Here is a 24,100-nt window from a genome sequence, read left to right on the forward strand (position 1 = left end):
CCTCCCGCCTGCGCCGGCCTGCACCGGCCTGCGCCCGCCGCGTGCTGACTTCCGCTTCCGGGTGGCACTTCCCTGTCGCTCGCTATTGAAGCTCAGCGGTCGTCATGGAGTTGTCTGCCGAGTACGTCGGGGTGGATGGGCAGCAGGAGCAGCTGCGGGTGCCCTGTGAGGCGCCGAGCGACGCGGACCCTTTCGAGGGCCTGTTGTCTGGTGTGGCCCAGATGAGAGAGTTGGTGAACGAGCTCTTCGTCTCCCTGGTACAGCAGGAAGCGCAAGACCAGGAGGTGGCGACTCCAGAAGAGGCCATGGACGGTGAGCCCTGAGAAGGTGCTGGAGCGACAGGAGGGCGGGGCAGGGGAGCCCGGGTGGAGTGGCCGACTTGGAGAAAGCTTCGGGGGGGGAAGAAGAATCCAGCTAAAAATTGTTGGTACTTACCGCCGTATTATCTGGGCTGCTTCTACTTAAGCGTTTTCACGACTCTCTTTCCATTTATATCACAGAAAACGTGCTGAATGCTTAGTACTCTGTGCCAGGCACTGGGCTGTGCTCTTGAGAAAGAATGAGGTGAATGCCACTCAGTTCCTGGCCTTGTGGAACTCTCAGGCTGGTGCGGGTTAGACAAGCAAACACTTATTACAGACTGGAAGTACGACCTCAGGGCCCTCTGTAATTATTGCAAACTCAGAGGACCCGGGAAGCCTTCAGAGAGGGGACATGACTTTTGAGCTGGGGGGGGTTGAAGGATGAAAATGAGTATTACCAGGGTTGACATTACAAACATGTTAGGAAGACTGCCATCTATCGCCGAATAGGTTCTGAAGATTTCAGTTTAAGGAGCCCTAACTCCTTCCCATATCCCATTTTAGAAGGTACAGTTTGAAAGGAGAAATATGAAATTCAAGTGAATACAAAAAGAGGTAGGTACATTTTCTGCCCTGAGCTGAAGAACCTAAGAATTAAATATTGGGAGTCAGGACTTAACTCCTTTAAAGAGGGGCTTAAATGGTACCATACTTTTTTTTTCCCATCTTGTTTACATCTTGATAGTTCCAGATAATGTGAACTCAGACCATTACTCTGAGTTCAGACAATAGATTGGTTCCATGAATGTTAACTGGGCGTTGCCACGTAAGTTCGAAGTGAAGCCCTGTTTCTTGGCTCCAGAAATACTTCTCTAATCTGTTGAAAGTGTTATCATTGGAATAAGGATGAGTATAGCTAGAACCATTTCTTAAAATATCATTACTTTTTGGAAAAATAACTGCTACCTATTCTCTTAATGGCAGGTCAGTAATATCTTTGTATTGGAGGACATGTTTGTGTATATTAAATGATGACCCCATAAAGCTTAGGTTTGAATTTCCTTTGTTAAAAGTAATGAGATTGAAATGGTGCATTTTGTGTTATATGAATTCTATCTCAACAAGTGTACAAAATTTAAAAATTACAACAATTACTAAAAAGTGATAGAACTCTAAAAAGTACTAAGTACTGAAACTGGATTACAAATAATCCGTTGTCAAATGTGCAAAGGATTTGAATAGACATTTCTCCAAATGAGATATACAAATGGTCAGTAAGCTCATGAAAAGATGTTCAGCATCATTGGCCATCAGAAAAATGCTAATGAAAACCACAATAAAATACCACTTCATGCTCACTAGGATGACTATAATCAGAAAGAACAATAAGTGTTAGCTAGGATGTGAAGAAATTGGAGCCCTCATACATTGCTGGTGGAAATATGAAATGATATACCTTCTTTGGAAAACGATTCGGCAGTTCCTCAAAAAGTTAAAGTGATCATATGACCCAGTAATTGCACTTCTAGGATCTCCTCATTCCATTCCTAGTTCTCCAAAGAGAACTGGAAACATACGTTCACATAAAAACTTACCCGTGAATGTTCATAGCAGCACTATTTTATAATCACTAAAAAGTGGAAACAGCACAGAAGTCCATCACCTGATGAGTGGATAAATAAAATGTGTATCCATCAATGGAATATTATTCAACAATAAAAAGGAATGAAGTACCAATAAACACTACAACATGAATGAACCTTAAAAACATGTTGAATGAAAGAAGGCAGACAAAAAGGCCACATATGTTATGATTCCATTTATATGAAATGTCGAGAATAGACAAATCTATGGAGATAGAAAGTAGATTAGAGGTGGCCAAGGGCTAAGGGGAATGGAAAGTGATTGTTGATGGGTGCGGGATTTCTTTACGGAATGATGAAAATGTTCTAGAATTAAATAGTAGTGACAGTTGCTCAACCTAGGGAATATACTATAAATCAAGAAATTGTAGAGTGAATTTTATGGTCTATGAATTATGTCTCAAAAAAAAGTGATAAGATTTTAAACACCAAAATTCTTGAAATCTTTTTAACCATACATACTTTGAAACTGTTCTATGCATGATTTTATTAATCCTTAAAATTGAAATGATCTCATTATCAAGCATTTTAGCAATCTTATTTCTTTGAACCACTGAACATATTGTCATACAACAAATATTTATTTTAAAAGGTGATGATGAAGATGATGCAGAAGATGAAAATAACACTGATAATAGAACTAACTCAGATGGACCATCTGCAAAACGGCCCAAACCGCCATCTTAACAGTTGCTTTTATGAAATTTTAAAGACTGCTACTATATCTGAATTATCACACAGTGACATTTAGGAAAGACTTGTGCTCTAATTTGGAAAAGTATTTGTTTTATTCCTCTAGGACAATTTTGTCAAAGAAAATAATGTTTCTTCTGTTTCCAGCAAAGAAAGATAAAATAAATGTTTAGAAATGAATCTGTTTTCTTGAGTGAGAAATAAATTTCAGACCATGGAAATAAAATAGAACACTTAATGATGTAGAAAATCCTCTAAGTTGGCAACTGAATTCTTATTGTTTTCTACTTTTTAAATAACCATTGAATTAAACTGTGTGATGTCTACATCTTTTGGCTTCTGCTTGTTATAAAAAATACATGTCAGTTCTTGGACAATAACATTTCAAAGAACCATGTGACATGAGCAAGTGGTGAAAATTGGATATTAAATTTAAGAATGGCAGTTCTGTGTAAGGGAAAACGGGAAGAGAAGTACTGAAGGAGGGAGATGAGCCCTTGAGAGAGACCCAAAGAAACCTGGAATCCCCACTCACAACCAATATATAGACCCTCAGAGATACCACTCAACAAATACATATTTAACTTGTACCTTAGGAGAACAAAGTTGAGGGTGCTTTTATGCTGTAGCATGTTATGTATATAAACACAAACGTAAATCTTTAAGTAACTTAATCTGTGTTGACTGTAACTTAAGGTATTTCTTCTCATCCATGCTTTGATTTTGCTTACTGAAGTACTTTTGAATCCTTTAAAATACATATATATTCCTAAAATGTGTGTATGTGTTCCTTTCTGCTTGTCAGTGGGACGAACACATTTTTTATTTACTATGCATGTTTCCTGATTCATTTACATCGCTAAAATGCAAAGAAATCAAGTAGCATGCATCTAAGGAAATACAAATCGTTACAGAATTTTAGAGTTAGAAGTAACCTTACAGATTATATGATTTCTTTCTGAGATGAATCTTAAAATAGGGTGTTTGCCCTGAATTTGAGTTAACAATTGGCAGAGCTGGGTTGTACAAATACCCTTTAAAAAAATTACAAAAAAAAAAAAAAAAAGATTATCGTAATACTTCCCCAGTTACATTCTGAAATCTATAGCTTACAAAGTACATGCTATTAAGGAAACTGAGTTTAGATACTTTTTCGTATCTTTAAAGTATTGTTTTACTTGGAACATCAGTCTTCCACTTAAGTGCATTTTTGTAATCAAAGCAATACCAAATAGAAAAAAAAAATAGCACCTAGAAAATGTTTTGGTTTTTTTGTTGTTGTTTTGGGTTTTTTTAAAGATTTTATTTGAGAGAGAGAGGGCAAGAGACAGCACGAGGAGGGTAAGGGGCAGAGGGAGAAGCAGACTCCCTGCTGAGCAGGGAGCCCTATGTGGGGCTTGATCCTAGGACCCCAGGATCATGACCTGAGCTGAAGGCAGACGCTTAACTGACTGAGCCACCCAGGCGCCCCTAGGAAATGTTTTATAAATAGTCAGAAATTTCCTTGTTTAGTTTGTGATAATGTCTCTAATGTTGGCACCTTGACTCAGTTATTGACTTACAATCTTTTTCTTCATACAGTCTTTTAGAAAAAAAACTTACCAGCAGAGTTAAAATAGTTCATATATTTTTTAATTTTTTTTCTTTTTTAAAGTTTATTATTTTGGGGCACCTGGGTGGCTCAGTTAGTTAAGTGTCTGCCTTTGGCTTAGGTCATGATCCCAGGGTCCTGGGATTGAGCCCCATGTGGGGTTCCCTGCTTAGCGGGGAGCCTGCTTCTCCCTCTTGCTCTGCCTGCCGCTTCCCTCAGCTTGTGCTCTCTGTCAAATAAATAAATAAAATCTTAAGGGGCACCTGGGTAGCCCAGTCGTTAAGCGTCTGCCTTCCGCTCAGGTCATGATCCCAGCCAGGGTCTTGGGATCGAGCCCCCACATCGGGCTCCCTGCTCCACGGGAAGCCTGCTTCTCCCTCTCCCCTCCCCCTGCTTGTGTTCCCTCTCTCGCTGTCTCTCCCTCTGTCAAATAAATAAATAAAATCTTTTTAAAAAAAATAAAATCTGGGGCGCCTGGGTGGCTCAGTCGTTAAGCGTCTGCCTTCGGGTCAGGTCATGATCCCAGGGTCATGGGATCGAGCCCCGCATCGGGCTCCCTGCTCCACAGGAAGCCTGCTTCTCCCTCTCACACTCCCTCTGCTTGTGTTCCCTCTCTCGCTGTGTCTCTCTCTGTCAAATAAATAAATAAAATCTTCAAAAAAATAAAAAGCAAAAAAATAAAAAATAGTCTTTTTTTTTAAGTTTATTATTTTTTTAGTAACCTCCACATACAACAGGGGGCTCAAACTCATGACCCTGAATTCAATAGTCACATGATCTTCTAAGTCATCCAGGTGCCCCTAAAATAGTTCATATTTTTAAAGCAATAGCTGAGCTTTGCTCCTGAATATTTTGTTTCCTTCTTTGTTTAGTAAATATATTTATAAAGAAGAAATTTCAAGATATTTGCGCTTTGTGGTCCAGTGTTTTGAGGTCTGGGTTATAGGTTTGATTGATCCTTTCCTTAATTTTAATACTGATTCTAACTCTAATAACTGTCTCCTTCATAAATGTCCATTTGCAGACCCTAGTTAATTAAATAAAAATAGAACCTAAATGTCCATTCTCAAGACCCTAGTCAATTAAATAAAAATAGAATATTAATACACTGATTTTACATAGTCCTTTAAAAAGACCGAACTGTAGGGTGCCTGGGTGGCTCAGTTGGTTAAGCGACTGCCTTCAGCTCAGGTCATGATCCTGGAGTCCCGGGATAAAGCCCCACATCGGGCTCCCTGCTCAGCAGAGGGTCTGCTTCTCCCTCTGACCCTCTTCCCCCTATTGCTCTCTCTCATTCTGTCTCTCAAATAAATAAATAAAATCTTTAAAAAATAAAATAAAAAGACCGAAGTGTAGCTCTATATGTTAAAGACCAATCTCTAGGATATATTGTTAAATGAAAACTAGCAAGATACAGAACAGTGTGTAGAATGCTACTATTGGAGAATATTGGCTAGATACACGTGGTATCTAAAAGGATAGAATGCTGCTGAGCAGGAGTTGGGTTGGGAATAAGAGAGATTTTTCACTGTACACTCTCGTTCTTTGCATTTTTAAAAAACGTATTTTATATTTTTCTACACAAATACAGAAAAAGTTACTATTCCTCAAAAGTTATTGAAACTGTCGATTTTTTTTTTTTTTTAAAGTAAGCTTTAGGGGCGCCTGGGTGGCTCAGTCGTTAAGCGTCTGCCTTCGGCTCAAGTCATGATCCCAGGATCCTGGGATCGAGCCCGGCATCGGGCTCCCTGCTCCGCGGGAAGCCTGCTTCTCCCTCTCCCACTCCCCCTGCTTGTGTACCCTCTCTCACTGTGTCTCTCTGTGTCAAATGAAATCTTTAAAAATAAATAAATAGAGTCAGCTTTATACCCAACATGGGGCTTAAACTCATGACCCGGAGATCAAGAGTCACATGCTCTACTGACTGAGCCAGGCAGGATCCTCAATTTTTAATTTTAAAAAGTTATGCTTTAGAGGCACCTGGGTGGTTTAGTTGTTAAGTGTCTGCCTTAGGCTCAGGTCATGATCCTAGGGTCCTGGGATGGAGTCCCACATCAGGCTCCCTGCTCAGCCGGGAGTCAGCTTCTCCTTCTCCCACTCCCCCTGCTTGTGTTCTCTCTCTTGCTGTCTCTATTTCTGTCAAAAAATAAATAAAAATCTTAAAAAAAAGGGGGGGGTGGTGCCTGGTGGCTCAGTCAGTTAAGTGTCTGACTCTTGATTCTGGCTCAGGTCATGATCTCAGGATCGTAAGATTGAGCCCCAAGTCGGGCTCTGGGCTGGGCATGGAGCCTGCTTAAGATTCTCTCTCTTCCTCTCCCGGTCTTAAAAAAAAAAAAAAACACCAGGGCGCCTGGGTAGCTCAGTCTGTTGAACACCTGACTCTTGATTTCGGCTCAGGTCGTGATCTCAGGGTTGTGGGATGAGCCCTGTGTAGGGCTTCATGCTCAGTGCAGTCTGCTTGAGATTCTCCCACTCCCTCTGCCCCTCCCCCCACTTGTGCACATGCTCTCTCTCAAATAAATAAATAATCTTTTAAAAAAAAAAATCCACATTTCCCATCTGACTACTACTTTCTCAGAAAAGGGAGCAGAACATGACCTCTAAAGAGGTTAGGAAACTGAGCTAACGGGAGGTAGGACTCTGTAAAAAAGACAGTGTTTCTAAAACCGATGTGCCTAGCTTTAACCTTGAGAAAGATGCCCTCTAGCCAGTGCATCATTCGCAAAGTATAAAATGAATTTCACGGTGTTGCCGTAAAATTCCAGTTCTCAGGTGACCTTTGGGATCAGAATTGCTCTATTTAAAGACATGGCCCAGGGAACAGTGAATGCTAGAATGTAAGCTTCTATTTAAATCTTTTAAAAAGTAGTAGCTCACATTGGGGCAGCAACAAGGCCATTGGGGTACAGTTTTAAATAGAAATTTACTCCAATGCAAAAAGAAAAACAATTTACTCCAGTGCCAAAAAATCTGCTGGAGATAGAACTTCTAAAAACACATTACCACTTTACTTTTTTTTTAAAGATTTTTTTTATTTATTTATTTGACAGAGACACGGCGAGAGAGGGAACCACAAGTAGGGGGAGTGGGAGAGGGAGAAGCAGGCTTCCTGCCGAGCGGGGAGCCCGATGCTGGGCTCGATCCCAGGGTCGATCCCAGGGTCGATCCCAGGGTCGAAGGCAGGCGCTTAACGACTGAGCCACCCAGGTGCCCCCATATTAGCATTTTAAATGAGCGATTTACAGGACCAATAAACTCCAGAGTACTGCAATTGTGTGCTGTAGCTCAAAGAGATTGGCAGGACACTTGATGCATATGTTAGGTGGTTTAGGAAACTGTTATCTTAATGATTGTAACTTGAGAATTGCTCAAGGCTCTAATCACCCCTTCAAACCTTGTTTGTGAGTGTGGTTTATGTTTTTTTTCTGCATGTACAAGGAACATCCCTAGACAACCAACATCACAACCATTGGCAAAAATAAATGGACTCATTTTAAATCTTGGCCTCAGAAAGAATATATCACTGCATGCTGAAACCTGAGAAAGCTTAACCACTAAACTCATCTCGAACATGTGACAGATTAGACTTTGCACTTAGTAGAAAATGTTAACTTTAACCTTTATTTTCTCTGGAGAGCAAACTAGATTGTTTTGCAGTCTAATGAAAGAGGTAGTCAGTGGCAGTAAAAATCACTCATGCAATAAAAAATTATGAGCACCTACTGTGTGCCAGGCACTGTTCTAAGCACAGGGTATACAACAATGAACAGACAAAATCCCTGCCCTCATGATGGAGTTGGGATTCTGACAAAATGTGTAACATGTCGTGTGATGTTGAGTGCTGTGGAGAAAAACAGGGAAGGAGGATACTAAATTTTAAATAGGCCGGTCAGAGGCAGCCTTACAAAGCTGAAAATTGAGCAAAGGTCTGAAGATGGTGGTAAAAGCCGGCCAGGGCTGAGCATCCAGACAGAAGGTACACTGAGTGCATAAGCCCTGAAACAGGTTTTTCTGGCATATTCTAGAATCAGCAGGAAGATCAGTGTGGCTAGAGTGGAATGAGGGGTGGAGAGAATAGTAGAAAATGAAGAAAATGGTCAAGGGCCACTTATTTAGGACTTTGTAAGCCATGTTAAGAACTTTGAGTTTTATTCTCGGTAGGGAAGCTATAGGAGGGTTTTTGAGAGAAGTAACATTTTAAAAGAATCTCTTGCCACTTGTTTGATAAGACTTACAGGGGCCTTGAGCAGATTTTGGTGGGTAGAGATATGAAGAGCTTGATTTTGGACAGGTTAAATCTCAGATGCCTGGTAAGACATAGTAAATGCCAAATAGGCAGTTGAATATCCAAGCCTGGAGCTGAGGAGATATGCAGGGTAGTAATATAAATTTGAGCACTTAAAGCCATGAACCAGGGGCGCCTGGGTGGCTCAGTTGGTTAAGCGACTGCCTTCGGCTGAGGTCATGATCCTGGAGTCCCAGGATGGAGTCCCGCTGAGCAGGGAGCCCACTTCTCCCTCTGATCTTCCCCCTCTCATGTACTCTCTCTCTCTCTCAAATAAATAAATAAAATCTTTAAAGCCATGAACCAGGATAGGATGACCAAGGGGAGTAAGTATAGAAATGAGAACTGGGGGATGTCAACATTCGGAAACTGGGCAGAGCCCCAGGGAGGAAAGAGCAAAGGAGACAGGAGAAGTTGATGAGGAAGAAGGCAAACCAGGGAAGTGTCTAGAACTGGGGTAAAATCTGGGGGCTGCTAGCCACATGTGGCTATTTGAACTAATTAAAATTTAAAAATTCAGTTCCTGTCACACTAGCCACATTTCAAGGGCTCATTTCATGTAGTTAATGGCTACTGATTTGGACAGTAAAGATAGATACAAAATATTTCCATCATCACTAAAGCTCTATTGGGCAGTACTGATCCAGAAACCAGCTGAAGAAAGTATCTCAAGGACAAGGGGGTGTGTCAAAAACCGCTAGATGAGTAATTTAAGGGCTGAGTCTTGACCATTGGGTTTAGTTATGTGTAAGTGACCAGTGACCTCTTGACAAGAGAGTTTTGGTAGAGTGGGAGGCAAAACCCTGATACAAGTGTGTTCACAATAATCTGGAGGAGAGGAACTAGAACCAGAAAATACACCTTGTTCCTGAACTTGGGCTCCGGCAGGCAGCCGCCTACAGTCTACTCTGTATGGTCATGTCCACGCTGACACTGCACCTGGAGTGGAGCGCCTGATAGGCCCAGCGGTAGGGCTCCTGGTGCTGCTTGCCCAGATCATCTCAAGCTACCATAGGAAGAGCTCAGGACCACGGATATCACCTTTGGACTCACCTGCTTTGTTTTTCCAGCCACGGGACTGGGTCTTGTCACATTTGGAGAGCTACAGGAAGCAGGAGTGAAGGGGACTGTCCTCTCCTGCACCTTGTGACCTGACCGTGCTCTGTCTGTCCTGATCATGTCTGCTGAATTCTTAGCTGGCCTCCCTTGGATCATGCCCTTCAGTAACAGTGACCTCTTATACAATCATGACTTGATTTCAACATGGTGACATCCTGGGACCACATGTATCAGTTTATAAGGCCCAGCTCTGTACAGCCCCAACTTGTAGCAATAGAGTCTATCTAAGCCTTGAAAAATTTAAAGAAAATATAGACACCTCTTTAAAGATTTGCAATTCAGGGAGCCTGGGTGGCTCAGTTGGTTAAGCTCCTGCCTTCAGCTCAGGTCATGATCCTGGAGTCCCGGGATCGAGTCCCGCATCGGGCTCCCTGCTCAGCGGGGAGTCTGCTTCTCCCTCTGACTTCCCCCTCTCGTGCTATCTCGTTCTCCCTCCCAAATAAATAAATAAAATCTTAAAAAAAAAAAAAAAAGATTTGCAATTCAAATAGCTGGGGTGAACTTGCCGCAAAATACTTGAAGCTGCTCCAAAGACACATACATCTAAGATAACGGACAGTTGAGTCTTTATGGTGCATAAAAACCCATGGTCCAGTGATTCTCCACGAATGATTCCAATACAATCATGTGAAGAGCTCTAAAAACACAGTTGCCTCTTCTCTCCCAGAGAGTGACAAAACTGGGCAGGGACCTTGGCATTGTTTATGTGAGGAGTTTTGCTTTGTTTCTTGTTTATTTCTTTGGATGATTCTAATATACAAAACCTATTCCCTGTCTTAGACCAAAACAAAAATACTACTGCAGGATTCCCAATCATGGTCCAGAATTTTCTGGAACTTTATAAATAGGTTAGAGAATTAAGTGATGGCATACACTTGATGCAAAATGAGTCATGCAGTATTGTGGTAAAGCTTTCTGTTTTGGAGACTGAGATTGTTAAATCCATCAAGAAGGAAATCAACACTAGATAATCTTAATAAAAACTGTAACACTACCCGTGGTGAACAGACATCCCAGTCTGATTAGTTTATGGGTGTGGTTACTGCCATAGAAATGTTCTGATGATTCCACCTCCCCAATGAAAAGTTTTTTTTAAATTAACTATAAAAGCTTTGAAATAGATTCAAATTCTAAACTTAGGAAATCACATTTTTTACTTTAAAACTGAAAGCATCTAGGGGCACGTGGGGGTCTCAGTCGGTGGAGCATCTGACTGACTCTTGACTTCAGCTCAGGTCCTGATCTCAGGGTGGTGAGATCGGGCCCGTCGGGCTCAGTGTGGAGTCTGCTTGAGATTCTCTCTCTCCCTCTCCCCTCCCCCCTTTTAAAAAAATAAAATTAAAACAAAAACTGGTAGCATCTTTAAAACTAGAAAAGTTAAAAAAAAAAAAACAACTAGAAAAGTTACATGGTGACTAAAGCTCCATGAATTAGATGTTTCTCCGATTTAATTATCTATTCTCTGTCCTGGCACTTTCAAAAAAATAAAATATCTGGCATATTTCCATGAAAAACACACAACAGGTTTTACTTCATTTCAGATGTGGTTGCAAATACGGTGACTTATTAAGCAACTGGGGGGGAAAAATTAAGCAACCAGGGGATATTAACTCTGTCTGTCGCATTTCTGGAAGCAGGTATTACCGACGAGCTACGCATACCAGCATACCCGTCCTTTCCCTACAATCCCTGAAGCACCTCCCTGTGTTTGCCACTTATCTAATCCTGTGCTCACTGCTTACTGTACTGTGATGTAGATATGAAATAACTTCATATGATACTCAGGTTTCCTCCCCATCAGCTTAACCTCCCCCTCAATCTAACAGATTAATTTCACCTTTCCCTCTCCTCTACAAAGAGTGCTTTGAACTATTAAATAGCCATAGACAAAAAAGGACTAATTTACAACTTGGGTAATTCCTAAATAATCAAAAAACATTAACCCTGCCATCTGAAACTTAGTAATTACATTTGGAAGTACTGAATTACTCCCACTCTATTTTAATATTTCTACTACCAAGGCAATCTGGTCTTGAAAGATAGAGATGGACCGAATACTTACCAAATCCCCAAATACTAGAATTTGAAATATAAAAGATAAAGTCTACTTCAATAAAAAGGAATTACTACTTTATAAGACAAGTGATAAACTCACAAACCTTGCATTATATCAAGCCTTTATAAAATGAAAAAAATTGAAATACTTTTCTTAAATCATTTTCAAACTACCACTGCCTCAAGACTAATCAAATCAAACTGCTCAATGATTTTCCTCATATTATCCTTTTTTTCTGAAAAGCAGTATAACAAGGTGATAGAGCTGGAGATCCGAAGCCAGACATCCTGAGTTCAAATCCTGACTTCTCCACGTCCTTGCTGTGGGACCACGGGCCAGTTATTAATTCCTGTGCTTGCTTTCTGTAAAATGGCACTAGTATCAGCACGTACCTGCCTCCTAGGCCTGTTGTGAAAAAAGATGGAAATCACTCAAAAAACAGTGACTGTAGCGTGCATACTATTAGTTAAGTACTCAAAAGATGCCAAGTGATTTGGTTACCTGACCCTCACAGAAACGGGTATTTCAGACTGCTGCCTACTTTGGAGAGTCAGTGTTATTGTAGCAAAAGCTCTATCATTTCAGTCACCAGACCTCTGGAAGAAGTAAAGGGAAAGTGAGATTGATTACCTGGAGAAGGATCCGATCATGCTGCTTGTGAGTTACAAAGGTACCTGCTCTATCTTTCAAGTACAGCTTGCTTTACTTGATGTAAATGTTCAGCCTTTGGAATGTTCAGCCTTCCATTCTGGTCAAATCAGACTTGAACGCTGAGGTTGTTAGAACACTTTTAGATTTTCAGTAGCTCATACAAATTGACAAAAACCTTTCAATAATGCCCTTCCCATTCTTTGGCATGGCTAGGCAGACAATACCGTGAAACATGTCATTTGTGAGAAGCACTACAGGTCAGTGGTTAGGAACAAAGGCATCAGATGCCTGGTCATACCTCTGGCACTGCTGCTTACCTACCAGGTGTGTGACCTTAACAGGCAAGTTACTTAACTTCTCTACCTCAGTGGCTTATCTGTAAAATCTGGGTAATTGTTCTCTTAGGGTTGTTGAGAGGATAAATGAGTTAATTCACGTCAACCTCTTAGAACAGAGCCCAATAGAATAAGCACCAAAAAAGGTTACGGTTATTATTAAAATCTATCAGTGTAATGTCCTTGGTATTAATGGCACAACTGTATAAAAATAGATCTTGATCCCACCCAGAAAAAAAGGAAAAAAAAATCCTAAAATCTGATATTTCCATGTTTTAGTCATTTGTATTGGTACCAGACATGAGGTAGTAAGTACAAACGCAAAGGAGGAAGTACAAAGGTCACATCTTCATGCAATTCACCTGTTGCCCGAAGACCTGAAGGCTGGACCTTAGGCCAGAAAAGAAAATCAGAAGGATGGCGACTTGATAGTATTTTAGAGGGGTGTCACACATCTGACAGGGACGAGACTAAATATTTTCACTGAACACCTCGTTTCCATCGTCTGTGTGTAAGATTTCTCAACTTTCAAACATTTAGTTTCTTCCCAAGTAATTTTTTAAAAACTAGTAGTGGTAATATCGCTGATAATGCCAGTAGCATCACCAAAAGGAAGCACAAACTTTGCTTATCAAGATAGCCATCACCTCAGGAATTTTATACCAATTTCTCACAAACTGATAGCAAGCAAGCATAAATAGTTGACTTAGTTACAACAGGTTGAACTGGTGTTTTGGTTTGAAGAATTTTAAAGCAAGCCAAGTAATTGTATAAAATTTAAATTTTATGACCACGTTTGGACCTTTTTACACTAAGCACAATGGAAATGTTCATATTCATTTTTTCCCCAAAGGAAAAATTTCTGAATCATCACTATGTTGCACAGTAGAATAAAAATAGGAGTTCAGGTACTTATTCAAGTTTCTAAAGAATGCAAATAACAGACACGATTTTACTTCCAAAATCTGAAGTCCTCAACATGATTTTGTAGTACTGTATCTCAGGCTTCACTTAAAAATGCATTATTATTCAGATAAAGATAACCCCCTAGTCACACTTTTTAGAAAGCCTCTGCCCCACCACAACTTCCTGAGATCTGTGAACAAACTGCAGTCTTGTGATCAGGCTCCATATAGTACTGGCAGTTTTGTAACTGTAAGGAAAAAATGGTGACTGATTTTAGGTGTCAATCAGCTGTAGTCTGCTGATCTGATTAGAAGCCTTGACAAATGCCTGGTGGCGATTGCAAATAACTGCCAAGCATATGGGGATAATACAGTAGCCCACCGTTTTGGGGTCAGCTCTTGTACAAGAATAGAGGAACAAAAACATCTGTAAATAAGGTATCAGAAAAATAAGTGTCCAAAACCAAAAAGGCAGGGAGAGTAAACGAGCTTTCAAGGAGTGTGTCCATGTGGTTCCTTCAAGGGGCTCTTCCGGGTGCTGCTGAATGTGTTCCAAGGCCAGCCTGTTGTAAGTCTCGTTGATTTCAAAAACGTAGTAAAACGCTCCTGCACTTGCTAACAAATACAGTCCCACTCCAATCCATCCCATCCTCTGACGGAAGTTCATCATTCTCCATGCTCTGTGCCTTCAAATCAAGAAAGAAAAAGGTTACGGTCTAGGAATGCTCTCACGGCAATGATCCCCCATCAAGGCATCTCAGGCTCGAAATAATTAAATTTGCCTTTACTAAGAAATGTAAACAACGCGCAGCTTGTTTTCTGTAATAGTTACGAGAAAGTAAAGTTTCAGTGTCTGTTGAGCGTGCTTTTTAGGTGAATCCCACAGAATAAATCAATCACTACACCCGGCTTAAATAGGTCCAGCACACCTTCCCTTGAGAAACTGGAATTAAACTGCTTTCCTAAGGGACACTTCACCTTGATAGTTCAAACAGTCTCTGACTTAACACTACTGTTTCGGACGTGAACACTCGATTCTACAAGTTCAAAGCCATGTCGGAGCCCCCACGTTAAGACAGTAACTCTTAAACACTTACAGTGGTCCCGAAAATCTTCCTGTTCCCACGGCAAGCGTTAAAGAGTCACTCAGTTCTGAATACTCGGGTGGTTTTGGCATTTCAGAGAAAGCCACCCTAAGAGAAATCCCCGGGGTCACCGGCTGGGAGAAATGGGAGCGCGGCCAGCCTGGAGCACAGGCTAATTGTGATTAAGCACAGCGTGACGACTGCGGCCAGTCACGCGGCGGCCCGGCCCCTGTGGCTGCGGCCGGAGCCCCAGCCAGGGTCACCCGGCCGGGCCGGGAGGCTCCCCAGCCCCCGGGCCTCCCCGGCAGCCGGCCCCGCCCCCCGCCGCGCTGCAGCGCCGGCGGCCGCGACCAGAGCTGCGCGGGCGGCGCCGGGCCCGGGCCTCTCCGCCTCGCAGCGCCGAGAGCCCAGTGCCGGGCAGCGGCCACCGGCCGAGCCTGCCGAGACGGGCAGCTCCCGGATCTCACCTTCCTGTCCCGTTTGGCCCGCCCGCCCGCCGTCCCGGATGCTGCCACAGTCGGGACTTCCGGCTCGGGCCGGAAGCGCGCGCGCTCCGCCCCGTCGTGACGCCAGGCCGTCTCCCGGCGCGCGCCCGCCACCGCTCGGGTGGGGACGGGGACGGAAACGGGGACGGGGGCGGGGGCTGCGGGGGCTGCGGCGGCGCGGGGCCCGGCGCGTCCCTTCGCGTGGGTGGCGGTCCGGGCATCTTCGGAGCCCCCCGGCCTGGCCCCCGGTGCCTCGCCGGGGACAGCAGCACCGGCACGGCGCGGGCCACCATGCCCCGGTGGCGCCGAGGGCAGGAGAGGCCGGCCTCCCGCTGCGCCGGCGCGGGACGCGGGCGCGGACGACTGGATCGCGGCGAGGGGCGCGCGGGGCCGCGGAGAGGGTGAGACGGCCGCTTGTCGCGGTGGGGCCGGCCGGAAGGTCGCCCGGGGCCGCGGGGCGTCTCGGGGCCTCTCGGGGCCGGGGTCCCAGACACCTGCCGCTAACCCGACTGCTCTGTTCCCTGCAGGCCTCCGGTCGGGACGCTGACGGCACTCACCGGGGGTGCCGCGGAGAAACGCCGTGCGTTGCGGCGGCATCGGTGCCCCGGCCCCATTAGAATTTAAAAATCTGTTGTTTGGGGCACCCTGACGCTGAGGCTCTTGGAAGACTGGTGCAGGGGGATGGAGGTGAACCCTCGGAAAGCGCTGTTCGTTGCCGGCATCCCCCCGACCTGCACTGTGGCAGAAATCGGGGAGGCTCCGCGGGCAGGTTTGGCGCCGATGGGCGGGTACAGACCGCTCCGGAGGGTGTTCCGGCGGGATGACAACCGGAACGTAGCCTTAGTAGGGCTGACTGAGGAGACGGCTCTTGCTCTAGTCCCTGAGGAGCTCCCCGGAAAAAGGGGTGTCTGGAGAGTGATCTTTAAGCCCCCAGACCTGAATAATGAATTTTTAAGCAGATTAAATGAATTCTTAGAGGGAGAGGGCACAACGTTGGGGGAGTTGACCGGAGCTCTTGGATATGGAAACGACCCTTTTGACCTAGGCCAGGACATGATCCCAGAAATACAGGCCCTATGTTGGCACAGGCATTAGAGGAGGCTCTTCGGCCCGCCGTGCGGTACCCGAAATACAAAAAGCTGAGAGTGTTCTCAGGCGGTGACCCTCCGGAACCAGAAGAATTTGAATCCTGGCTGTTTCATACTACTCAGATGATGAAGACTTGGCGGGTGCCAGATGCAGAGAAAAGAAGACGCTTGCTGGAGAGCCTTAGAGGCCCGGCATTTGATGTTATTCGTGTCCTCAAGATAAACAGTCCCTTCATTACAGTCGCTGAATGCCTGCAGGCTCTTGAGCAGGTATTTGGGGTTATTGATCATCCTAGGGAATTGCAGATCAAGTATCTGACCACTTAGCAGAAGGATGGAGAGCAATTGCCTGCTTATGTGCTGAGGTTGGAGCCTTTATTACAGAAACTGGTAGAGAGAGGAGCAGTTGAGAAAGATGTTGTGAATCAGGCCCGCCGAGACCAAATCTTGGCTGGAGCAGTCCACAGAGCCCTTCGCAGGAAGCTTGCTCAGCCACAGGACGGCCCATCCGCTGGCTTATTGCAGCTACTGGCTACTGGCGCTGATAAAGGACCAAGAGGCAGCTGAGGAGGAGGAGGCGGCTCTTCTCTGGGCAGGACTAGAAGGGCATTTCTCCTGAATCTTAGGCAACCAGGAAGCAGAGCATGAAGGTAGAACAGTCAGTGTACTCGTGATAGACATTAATCAGTCCCTTCCTTGTGCTGCCGAGGAGCTCATTCTGTACAGTTTTCTGTCTAAATCCTTCGTCATTTCTGTGCTATTAAATGTCTTCCAAATGTGTCACAGACTAGGACGGTTGTAGTTCTGCACTAGTAGTTATATATTTAGATTTACTGCTGTGAATTTATCATACAAAATTGTACAGAGGGGCTATCGCTACACACATATGGTGCTCTGAGAAATGTCAGCTTTTATGTGATAACACGTGCAAGGGTAGCCTTTGGATGTGATGATGTATCATAGAGGGTTTTTAGGCGTGTATTGCCCTACATTTATTATGAAGATATGAGCAGTGGTTGAGATACTAAGTTATTTTCTGTCTGAATCACAATTTTACTGATTCTGCGCAGCCAAAACGAGGCAGGATCAAATGCTGAGGTTGATAAGTTTGCAGCTATCACCTCTAACCCTGGGTTTCTGATATGTGACATCAGAACATCTGGTTCTGAATGTCATTTAATAGGTGTTATAAAATGATCTATGTGAACTTATAAAATAAAGGAATGCTAATACAATGACCTTTTAAAAATCTGTTTTATTTATATCAAGATTCCAAGAGAGATTTCATTTGAGCAAAGGGTTCCAGAAGCATAAATCTGAAAAACACTGAGGTTACACAATCTTAGTCGCTTGGGTATTTTCCTCTTAGTGTCCAGGGGATAAAGTAGTTTTCTTTTTCTTTTCTTTTCTTTTTTTTTAAGATGTATTTATTTATTTGAGAGCGAGAAAGAGAGCAAGCATGAGCAGGGGGAGAGGCAGAGGGAGAGAAGAGAATCTCAGGCAGTCACCTCGCCGAGCACAGAGCCCGACGTGGGGCTAGACCCCACAACCCTGAAATCATGACCTGAGCCGAAACCAAGAGTCAGATGCTCAACTGACCGAGCCATCCAGGTGCCCCTAGGGAGTAGTTTTCTAAGTGAGATTGCCAGAGGGACCTTCGACTGATGTAGGAGGGAATGAAACAAGATGGAACACAAATTAGTCCAAAGAGTAGGTCCAAATGCATCACTGTGTCGAATTTGGAGAGTGAAAGGGAAGACATAAAGGTTGTATGCTTCTCCATGACAGACTGGACTAAATTAAAGTTTCCCCATGTATTTTCTCATTGAATCCTCATAAAAATCCTGCAATATAAGAAAACCCAGTTTCTCATTGTAGAAATGGGCACAGAAAGGTTAAAAAATACTTCTCCAAGGGGCGCCTGGGTGGCTCAGTCAGTTAAGCGTCTGCCTTCTGCTCAGGTCATGATCCCAGGGTCCTGGGATCGAGTCCCACTTTGGGCTCCTTGCTCAGCAGGAAGCCTGCTCCTCCCTCTGCCTGCAGCTCCCCCTGCTTGTGCAAGCTTGCTCTATCTCTCTCTGGCAAATAAATAAAATCTTAGGGCGCCTGGGTGGCTCAGATGGTTAAGCGTCTGCCTTCGGCTCAGGTCATGATCCCAGGGTCCTGGGATCGAGTCCCGCATCAGGCTCCCTGCTAGGCAGGGAGCCTGCTTCTCCCTCTGCCTCTGCCTCTGCCTCTCTCTCTCTCTCTCTGACTCATGAATAAATAAATAAAACATTTAAAAATAAAATAAAATCTTAAAAAAAAAAACTTGCCCAAGGCAAAACAACTAGTAAGTGGCGGGTCCAGAATTCTGTCCTCTGCCCTACTGCAAGGCCCATATTCTTTCCATTGCCAAGAAAAAGAAACAATCATAAGGGTATGAGCACCCAACAGCCTCACAAGGGAAACACGGCAGATGTTAACCACATTTCATATATGTCTTGTATGCATTAGTGAAGAGTACGTTATTCTGAATCATTACTGCCAACTAGACATTATGAGAAGTGGGGAGTAGTCCACAATAGCCAAACTGTGGAAAGAGCCAAGATGTCCATCGACAGATGAATGGATAAAGAAGAAGTGGTATATATACACAATGGAATATTATGTAGCCATCAAAAGGAATGAGATCTTGCCATTTGCAATGACGTGGATGGAACTGGAGGGTGTTATGCTGAGTGAAATAAGTCAATCAGAGAAAGACATGTATCATATGACCTCACTGATATGAGGAATTCTTAATCTCAGGAACAAACAGTGTTACTGGAGTGGTTGGGGGTGGGAGGGATGGGGTGGCTGGGTGATAGACACTGGGGAGGGTATGTGCTACGGTGAGCGCTGTGAATTGTGCAAGACTGTTGTATCACAGATCTGTACTTCTGAAACAAATAACATATTTTAAGAAAAAAAAAAAGATAGCAGGAGAGGAAGAATGAAGGGGAGTAAGTCAGAGGGGGAGACGAACCATGAGAGACGATGGACTCTGAAAAACAAACTGAGGGTTCTAGAGGGGAGGAGGGTAGGGGGATGGGTTAGCCTGGTGATGGGTATTAAAGAGGGCACATTCGGCATGGAGCACTGGGTGTTATGAACAAACAATGAATCATGGAACACTACATCAAAAACTAATGATGTAATGTATGGTGATTAACATAATAAAAATTTTTTTTAAAAAGTGGGGAGTATAAGAACCTATAAGACCCAGGGGCAGCCAGGAGGGTGGGCATGGGTTAGTGACTTGGTCCCTAAAAAAACTCAGCATGAAGAAAGTTTGAAAATTGCTGAAAAGTAGGATAAAGTCTTCCTCTTTGATAAAAACATCCCAAAGAACCAAATTCAAAATACACATCATTGGTTTAGATTCAGAGGCAAAGTAAAGTGTTTCTGTTAAGACTAAATGTCATGGTTTCCTTCTTTATGAAGTGGGAAGGCGGGAAGCTAAATACAGATCAAGCCATCACGTTATACACCTTAAATACATGTAATTTGTACTTGTCGATTATACCTCAATAGGGTGAGGAAAAAGAAGCTAAATACTAGATGGCATAGATACATTCAAAGGTGTAACTGATCTTGTTGGTATGTGTAAGGTACTTTGTTACCTTAGTAGTGGGAAGTGGTTTACCTGCATTTTGCTAGTAAGCAGACACTGTGTGTGCACACATAGGTGTTAATACACATTGTACCTCTCCTGTGTGTGAAGCACTGAGCTGGAGGGTTTAGACTGTATCGTGTATGTATACACACACACACACACACACACACATACATACATATTTAGGTTATAATACCTACCATGGAGGTCTATCCAGAGTTCATAATAACAGCTGATACCAAAGACTTGCCATGGGCACCACTGAACACATTTAGTCTAAACAATACTGAGAGGTAAGGCCTTTTGTTTTCCCCATTTGCTTTCCCCATATTTTGGATCAAACTGAGGCACGGAGAAGTTAAGCAACTTGCCCAGACTCCCAGCCAAGAAGTGGCAGGGTCAGGATTTATACTCAGGCCATCTATTTCCAGAGTCCTTGTCTATGCTGCCTGGTTAAAGCCTCACAGAAACCTGTAAGACACGCCATGATTTCCCCTGTTTTACAGGGGAGAAGCTTCAGGCTCAGATTCAGTGCCAGGGCAAGGGCACATAGTCTGACCTCAGAGAGCTTTTCTTAAGGTGCTCTGACTTACACCTCTGGCAAACACTACATAATTGTCAAATATGGCAGTTATGTTTATGAAACCGTGGGAAGAAGTAAAAACATGTCCTTTAAAAGCTGTGTTTCAAAAACGTGAACAGCAAAACATGAAAATGATCATGGGTTGTGTCAGGATGATGGGATCGTAAAGATATTTTCATTTTCAGGGTGCCCGGGTGGCTCAGTCGGTTAATCGTCTGCCTTCGGCTCAGGTTCTGATCCCGGGGTCCTGGGATCAAGCCCCATGTGGGCTCCCTGCTAGGCAGGAAGCCTGCTTCTCCCTCTCCCCCGGCTTGTGTTCTCTCTCACTCTCTCTCTGTCAAATAAATAAAAATCTTTAAAAAAAAAAAAGATATTTTTGTTTTCTTTTGCTTCCTAAAAGTATTTTCTTTCTTTTTCTTTGGGTAAGCCCTACGCCCAACGTGAGGCTTGAACTCACGACCCCGAGATCAAGAGTCGCATGCTCTGCTGACTGAGCCAGACAGATGCCCCTAGAAGTGTTCTTTAAATGAAAAATAGGGCGCCTGGGTGGCTCAGCCTTTAAGCGTCTGCCTTTGGCTCAGGTCATGATCCCGGGGTCCTGGGATTGAGCCCTGCATCTGGCTCCCTGCTCTGCGGAAAGCTTGCTTCTCCCTCTCCCACTCCCCCTGCTTGTGTCCCCTCTCTCACTGTGTCTCTCTGTCAAAATAAATAAAATCTTTAAAAAAAAAATAAATGAAAAATATACAAAGGAAGTGCTCAAAAAAACAAAAGGAGGTGAAATGTCAAAGGGAAAACAGGAACCAGGGTGAAAGAGCTCCCACTGGTGAAAGCTACAATTTGAACAAAACAAATAGCATTGCATTGGTTTATAACTCAAAGTAGCCAATAAATACAAGTTCATGCTGATATAAACACATGAGTGAATAAATAAATGTGGGAGGACAAAACCTATTCCTATCAGGAAAACCAGGTTTTCCTTATGCAAGAATTTCAAATCATTCATGTGGGTGCTTTGCCTTCTGGAGGTGGAGTTTATTCCTTTCTCCCCCTCAAGTGTGGGCTGAATTTAGGAACAGAGTAACAAAAGGGAGAAATAGTAACTTTTCCGCAGAGAAACCTGGCAAGTACTAGCTTGGCTAGTTAACATCAAGGTTAATGTCAGAGAATGCATAGCCCTGTCTAATGAGAAAAATACCAGATACGGGCGGCGCCTGGATGGCTCAATCAGTTAAGCATCTGCCTTCAGCTCAGGTCATGATCTCAGGGTTCTGGGTTCGGGTCCTGCATCTGGCTCTCTGCTCGGTGGGGAGTCTGTTTCCCCCTCTCCCTGTGCCGCTCCCCCTGCTTGAGCTCTCTCACTCTCTCTGTCAAATAAATAAATATTCTTTAAAAAAAATACCAGATAAACCCAAATTGAAGACATTCTACAAAATACCTGACCAACACTCCTCAAAGCTGTCAAGATCATGAAGGATAAGGAAAGACAGAGAAACTGTCACAGACCAGAGGAGACTAAGGAATCATGGTAGCTAAATGGAATGTGGTATCCAGGAGGGGCTTTTGGAACAGATAAAGGACTTTAGTGGAAAAGTAAAATCCAAAAATAGTCTGGAGTTTAGTTAATAGTAATCTATCGATGTTGGTTTCTTGGAGGTGACAAATGTACGGTGGTAATGGAAGATGTTAATGATAAGGGGAAACTAGGTGACTATGTAGGAATTCCCTGTACTATCTTTGTAACTTTTCTGTAAGTCTCAACTATTCTAAAATAAAGTGTTCATCAAGAGGCACCTGGCTGGCTCAGTTGGAAGAGTGTGTGACGCTTGATATAGTGATTACTTAAATAAACTTAAAAATAAATAAATAAATAAATAAAATGTTGATTTAAATACATACACAGATACTTACATACATACATATATACATGCACAAGCAAATAACAAATGACCTGGCATGCCAACCAGTGAAATAAGTCACTAGGGAGTGAATAACTGGAGTGCCCACCCTTCCTAAAAATGGTTATTCATTTAAACACCACCAGGTGGTAGTAAGCACTCAGAGTAGCCTGTGGACAGGCCCAAACAGAAAGGGATTATTTCTTACATAAGTGGCGTCACACTTGCCCCCCTCAAAGACTGGAAAATTTCTCAAGCCTTTATGTGGAAAAATATTTAAGTACCCATCTGGGACGTGACTTCCTTTCTAGTCCATGACACTTCTAGAATCTTCTAATTAGCCTGAGAGGCCTGGCCTAGGCAAATGGATTGATCTGTCTGTGTAACTGAGAACATCCTTAATGGTTCCATTTCACTTCCAGCCAGAACATTTCATAAAATTGGAAATTAGGTGGTTTTATAATTCAACTTCTTTTTTTTTTTAAGATTTTATTTATTTATTTGACAGAGAGAGAGAGAGAGAGATCACAAGTAGGCAGAGCGGCAGGCAGAGCGAGAGGGAGAAGCAGGCTCCCCGCCGAGCAGGGAGCCCGATGCGGGGCTCGATTCCAGGACCCTGGGATCGTGATCTGAGCCGAAGGCAGACGCTTAATCGACTGAGCCACCCAGGCGCCCCTAGAATTCAACTTCCAAAAGTCTCTTATTTTAAAGAGAATGACATGTGGGTTGAAAGTACTCTTTAGCTTCAGAGGGTTTCCCATATACTATCCTGCCTCTGCTACTAACAAGGCTAACTCTGCTTTTAGAGATGTTAATTTTCGGTCACCATATAAACTGGACCAATATATTAAATAATTCAGTGTAAAGTAGGGTTGTAAGGCTCTTAGTCATCATCCTGAGAAATGGGTTGGGGGTCAGAAAGCTGGGGTCTGAGATGATAGAATATCGCAGATGAGGCAAGCGAGGCTCAGAGGTAAGTGACTTGCTCAAGAACACACAGCTAGGGGCACCTAGGTGGTTCAGTTGGTTAAATGTCTGACTTTGGCTCAGGTCATGATCTCAGGGTCCTAGGATTGAGCTTCGTGTCCAGGGAGTCTGCTTCTCTCTCTCTCCCTCTCCCTCTACACCTCCCCCCACTCGTGCTCTCCCTCCCCTTACCCCCTGCTCAAATAAATAAATACATTTTTTAAAAATTTAAAAATTAAAACACACACAGCTAATTAGTGGCAGGGCCCAAACTTGAACCCAAACGTGAGCCCGCTTCTGGCTTTTCTATGGCCTGCCAGTGTAGGCATTAAATTCCTCTTGGATTTCAGTTTACTTACCTACAAAATCCATGGTCCTCTTTAGCTCTAAAACTGTGTGACTCAAAAGGTCTTCTAGTTATCTGTGTTTGAATATCCTTAATTTAAAAATGGACTCTAAATTCTTTTTTTTAACATGTTTTTTTTTAAAGATTTTATTTATTTGAGAGAGCGAGAATGAGAGATGGAGAGAGAGAGTACATGAAAGGGGGGAGGGTCAGAGGGAGAAGCAGACTCCCTCCTGAGCAGGGAGCCTGATGCGGGACTCGATCCCAGGACTCCAGGATCATGACCTGAGCCGAAGGCAGTCATCCAACCAACTGAGCCACCCAGGCGCCCCATAAACTGAGTCTAAATTCTTAACATGCCCTAATATATGTCACTTAACGTGTGTTCCCAAATATTATCAGATACCTTTTGATGAATGTGCTTTCTAGCTCCCC

At 43.5% G+C, this 24,100-nt stretch overlaps 2 protein-coding genes across 4 annotated transcripts; one reads left to right on the forward strand and one right to left on the reverse strand.

The window, feature by feature from the left end:
• The first annotated feature begins 65 nt into the window (after window positions 1-65).
• Window positions 66-2,973, forward strand: GON7 (GON7 subunit of KEOPS complex). Its single transcript, XM_027571130.2, has 2 exons — window positions 66-312; window positions 2,538-2,973. The coding sequence occupies exons 1-2, from the start codon at window positions 105-107 to the stop codon at window positions 2,630-2,632; spliced, it is 303 nt and encodes a 100-aa protein (XP_027426931.1). The 5' UTR covers window positions 66-104; the 3' UTR covers window positions 2,633-2,973.
• A 10,467-nt stretch (window positions 2,974-13,440) lies between these two features.
• Window positions 13,441-17,692, reverse strand: TMEM251 (transmembrane protein 251). 3 transcript variants are annotated; one of them, XM_027571859.2, is made up of 2 exons: window positions 15,708-17,692; window positions 13,441-14,266 (listed from the first exon to the last, which is right to left on the reverse strand). In XM_027571859.2, the coding sequence occupies exon 2, from the start codon at window positions 14,248-14,250 to the stop codon at window positions 13,855-13,857; it is 396 nt and encodes a 131-aa protein (XP_027427660.1). In that variant the 5' UTR covers window positions 14,251-14,266; window positions 15,708-17,692; the 3' UTR covers window positions 13,441-13,854. The 3 variants fall into 3 exon arrangements, with proteins under 3 accessions (XP_027427660.1, XP_027427659.1, XP_027427658.1); XM_027571858.2 differs by lacking the exon at window positions 15,708-17,692 and adding an exon at window positions 15,133-15,236; XM_027571857.2 differs by lacking the exon at window positions 15,708-17,692 and adding an exon at window positions 14,678-15,126.
• Between the last annotated feature and the right edge of the window lie 6,408 nt (window positions 17,693-24,100).

The sequence above is a fragment of the Zalophus californianus genome, chromosome 6, assembly GCF_009762305.2.
Source record: "Zalophus californianus isolate mZalCal1 chromosome 6, mZalCal1.pri.v2, whole genome shotgun sequence".
Lineage (NCBI taxonomy): Eukaryota > Metazoa > Chordata > Mammalia > Carnivora > Otariidae > Zalophus > Zalophus californianus.

What these genes read in the sequence shown, in the direction of transcription:
- GON7 (XM_027571130.2), top strand. Translation starts at nt 105, where the DNA reads ATGGAGTTGTCTGCCGAGTACGTCGGGGTGGATGGGCAGCAGGAGCAG. An exon ending in TCCAGAAGAGGCCATGGACG is followed by an intron (nt 313 to 2,537) that starts GTGAGCCCTGAG and finishes TTATTTTAAAAG; the next exon opens with GTGATGATGAAGATGATGCA.
- TMEM251 (XM_027571857.2), bottom strand. Translation starts at nt 14,757, where the DNA reads ATGCCAAAACCACCCGAGTATTCAGAACTGAGTGACTCTTTAACGCTT. An exon ending in GGAAGATTTTCGGGACCACT is followed by an intron (nt 14,267 to 14,677) that starts GTAAGTGTTTAA and finishes CTTGATTTGAAG; the next exon opens with GCACAGAGCATGGAGAATGA.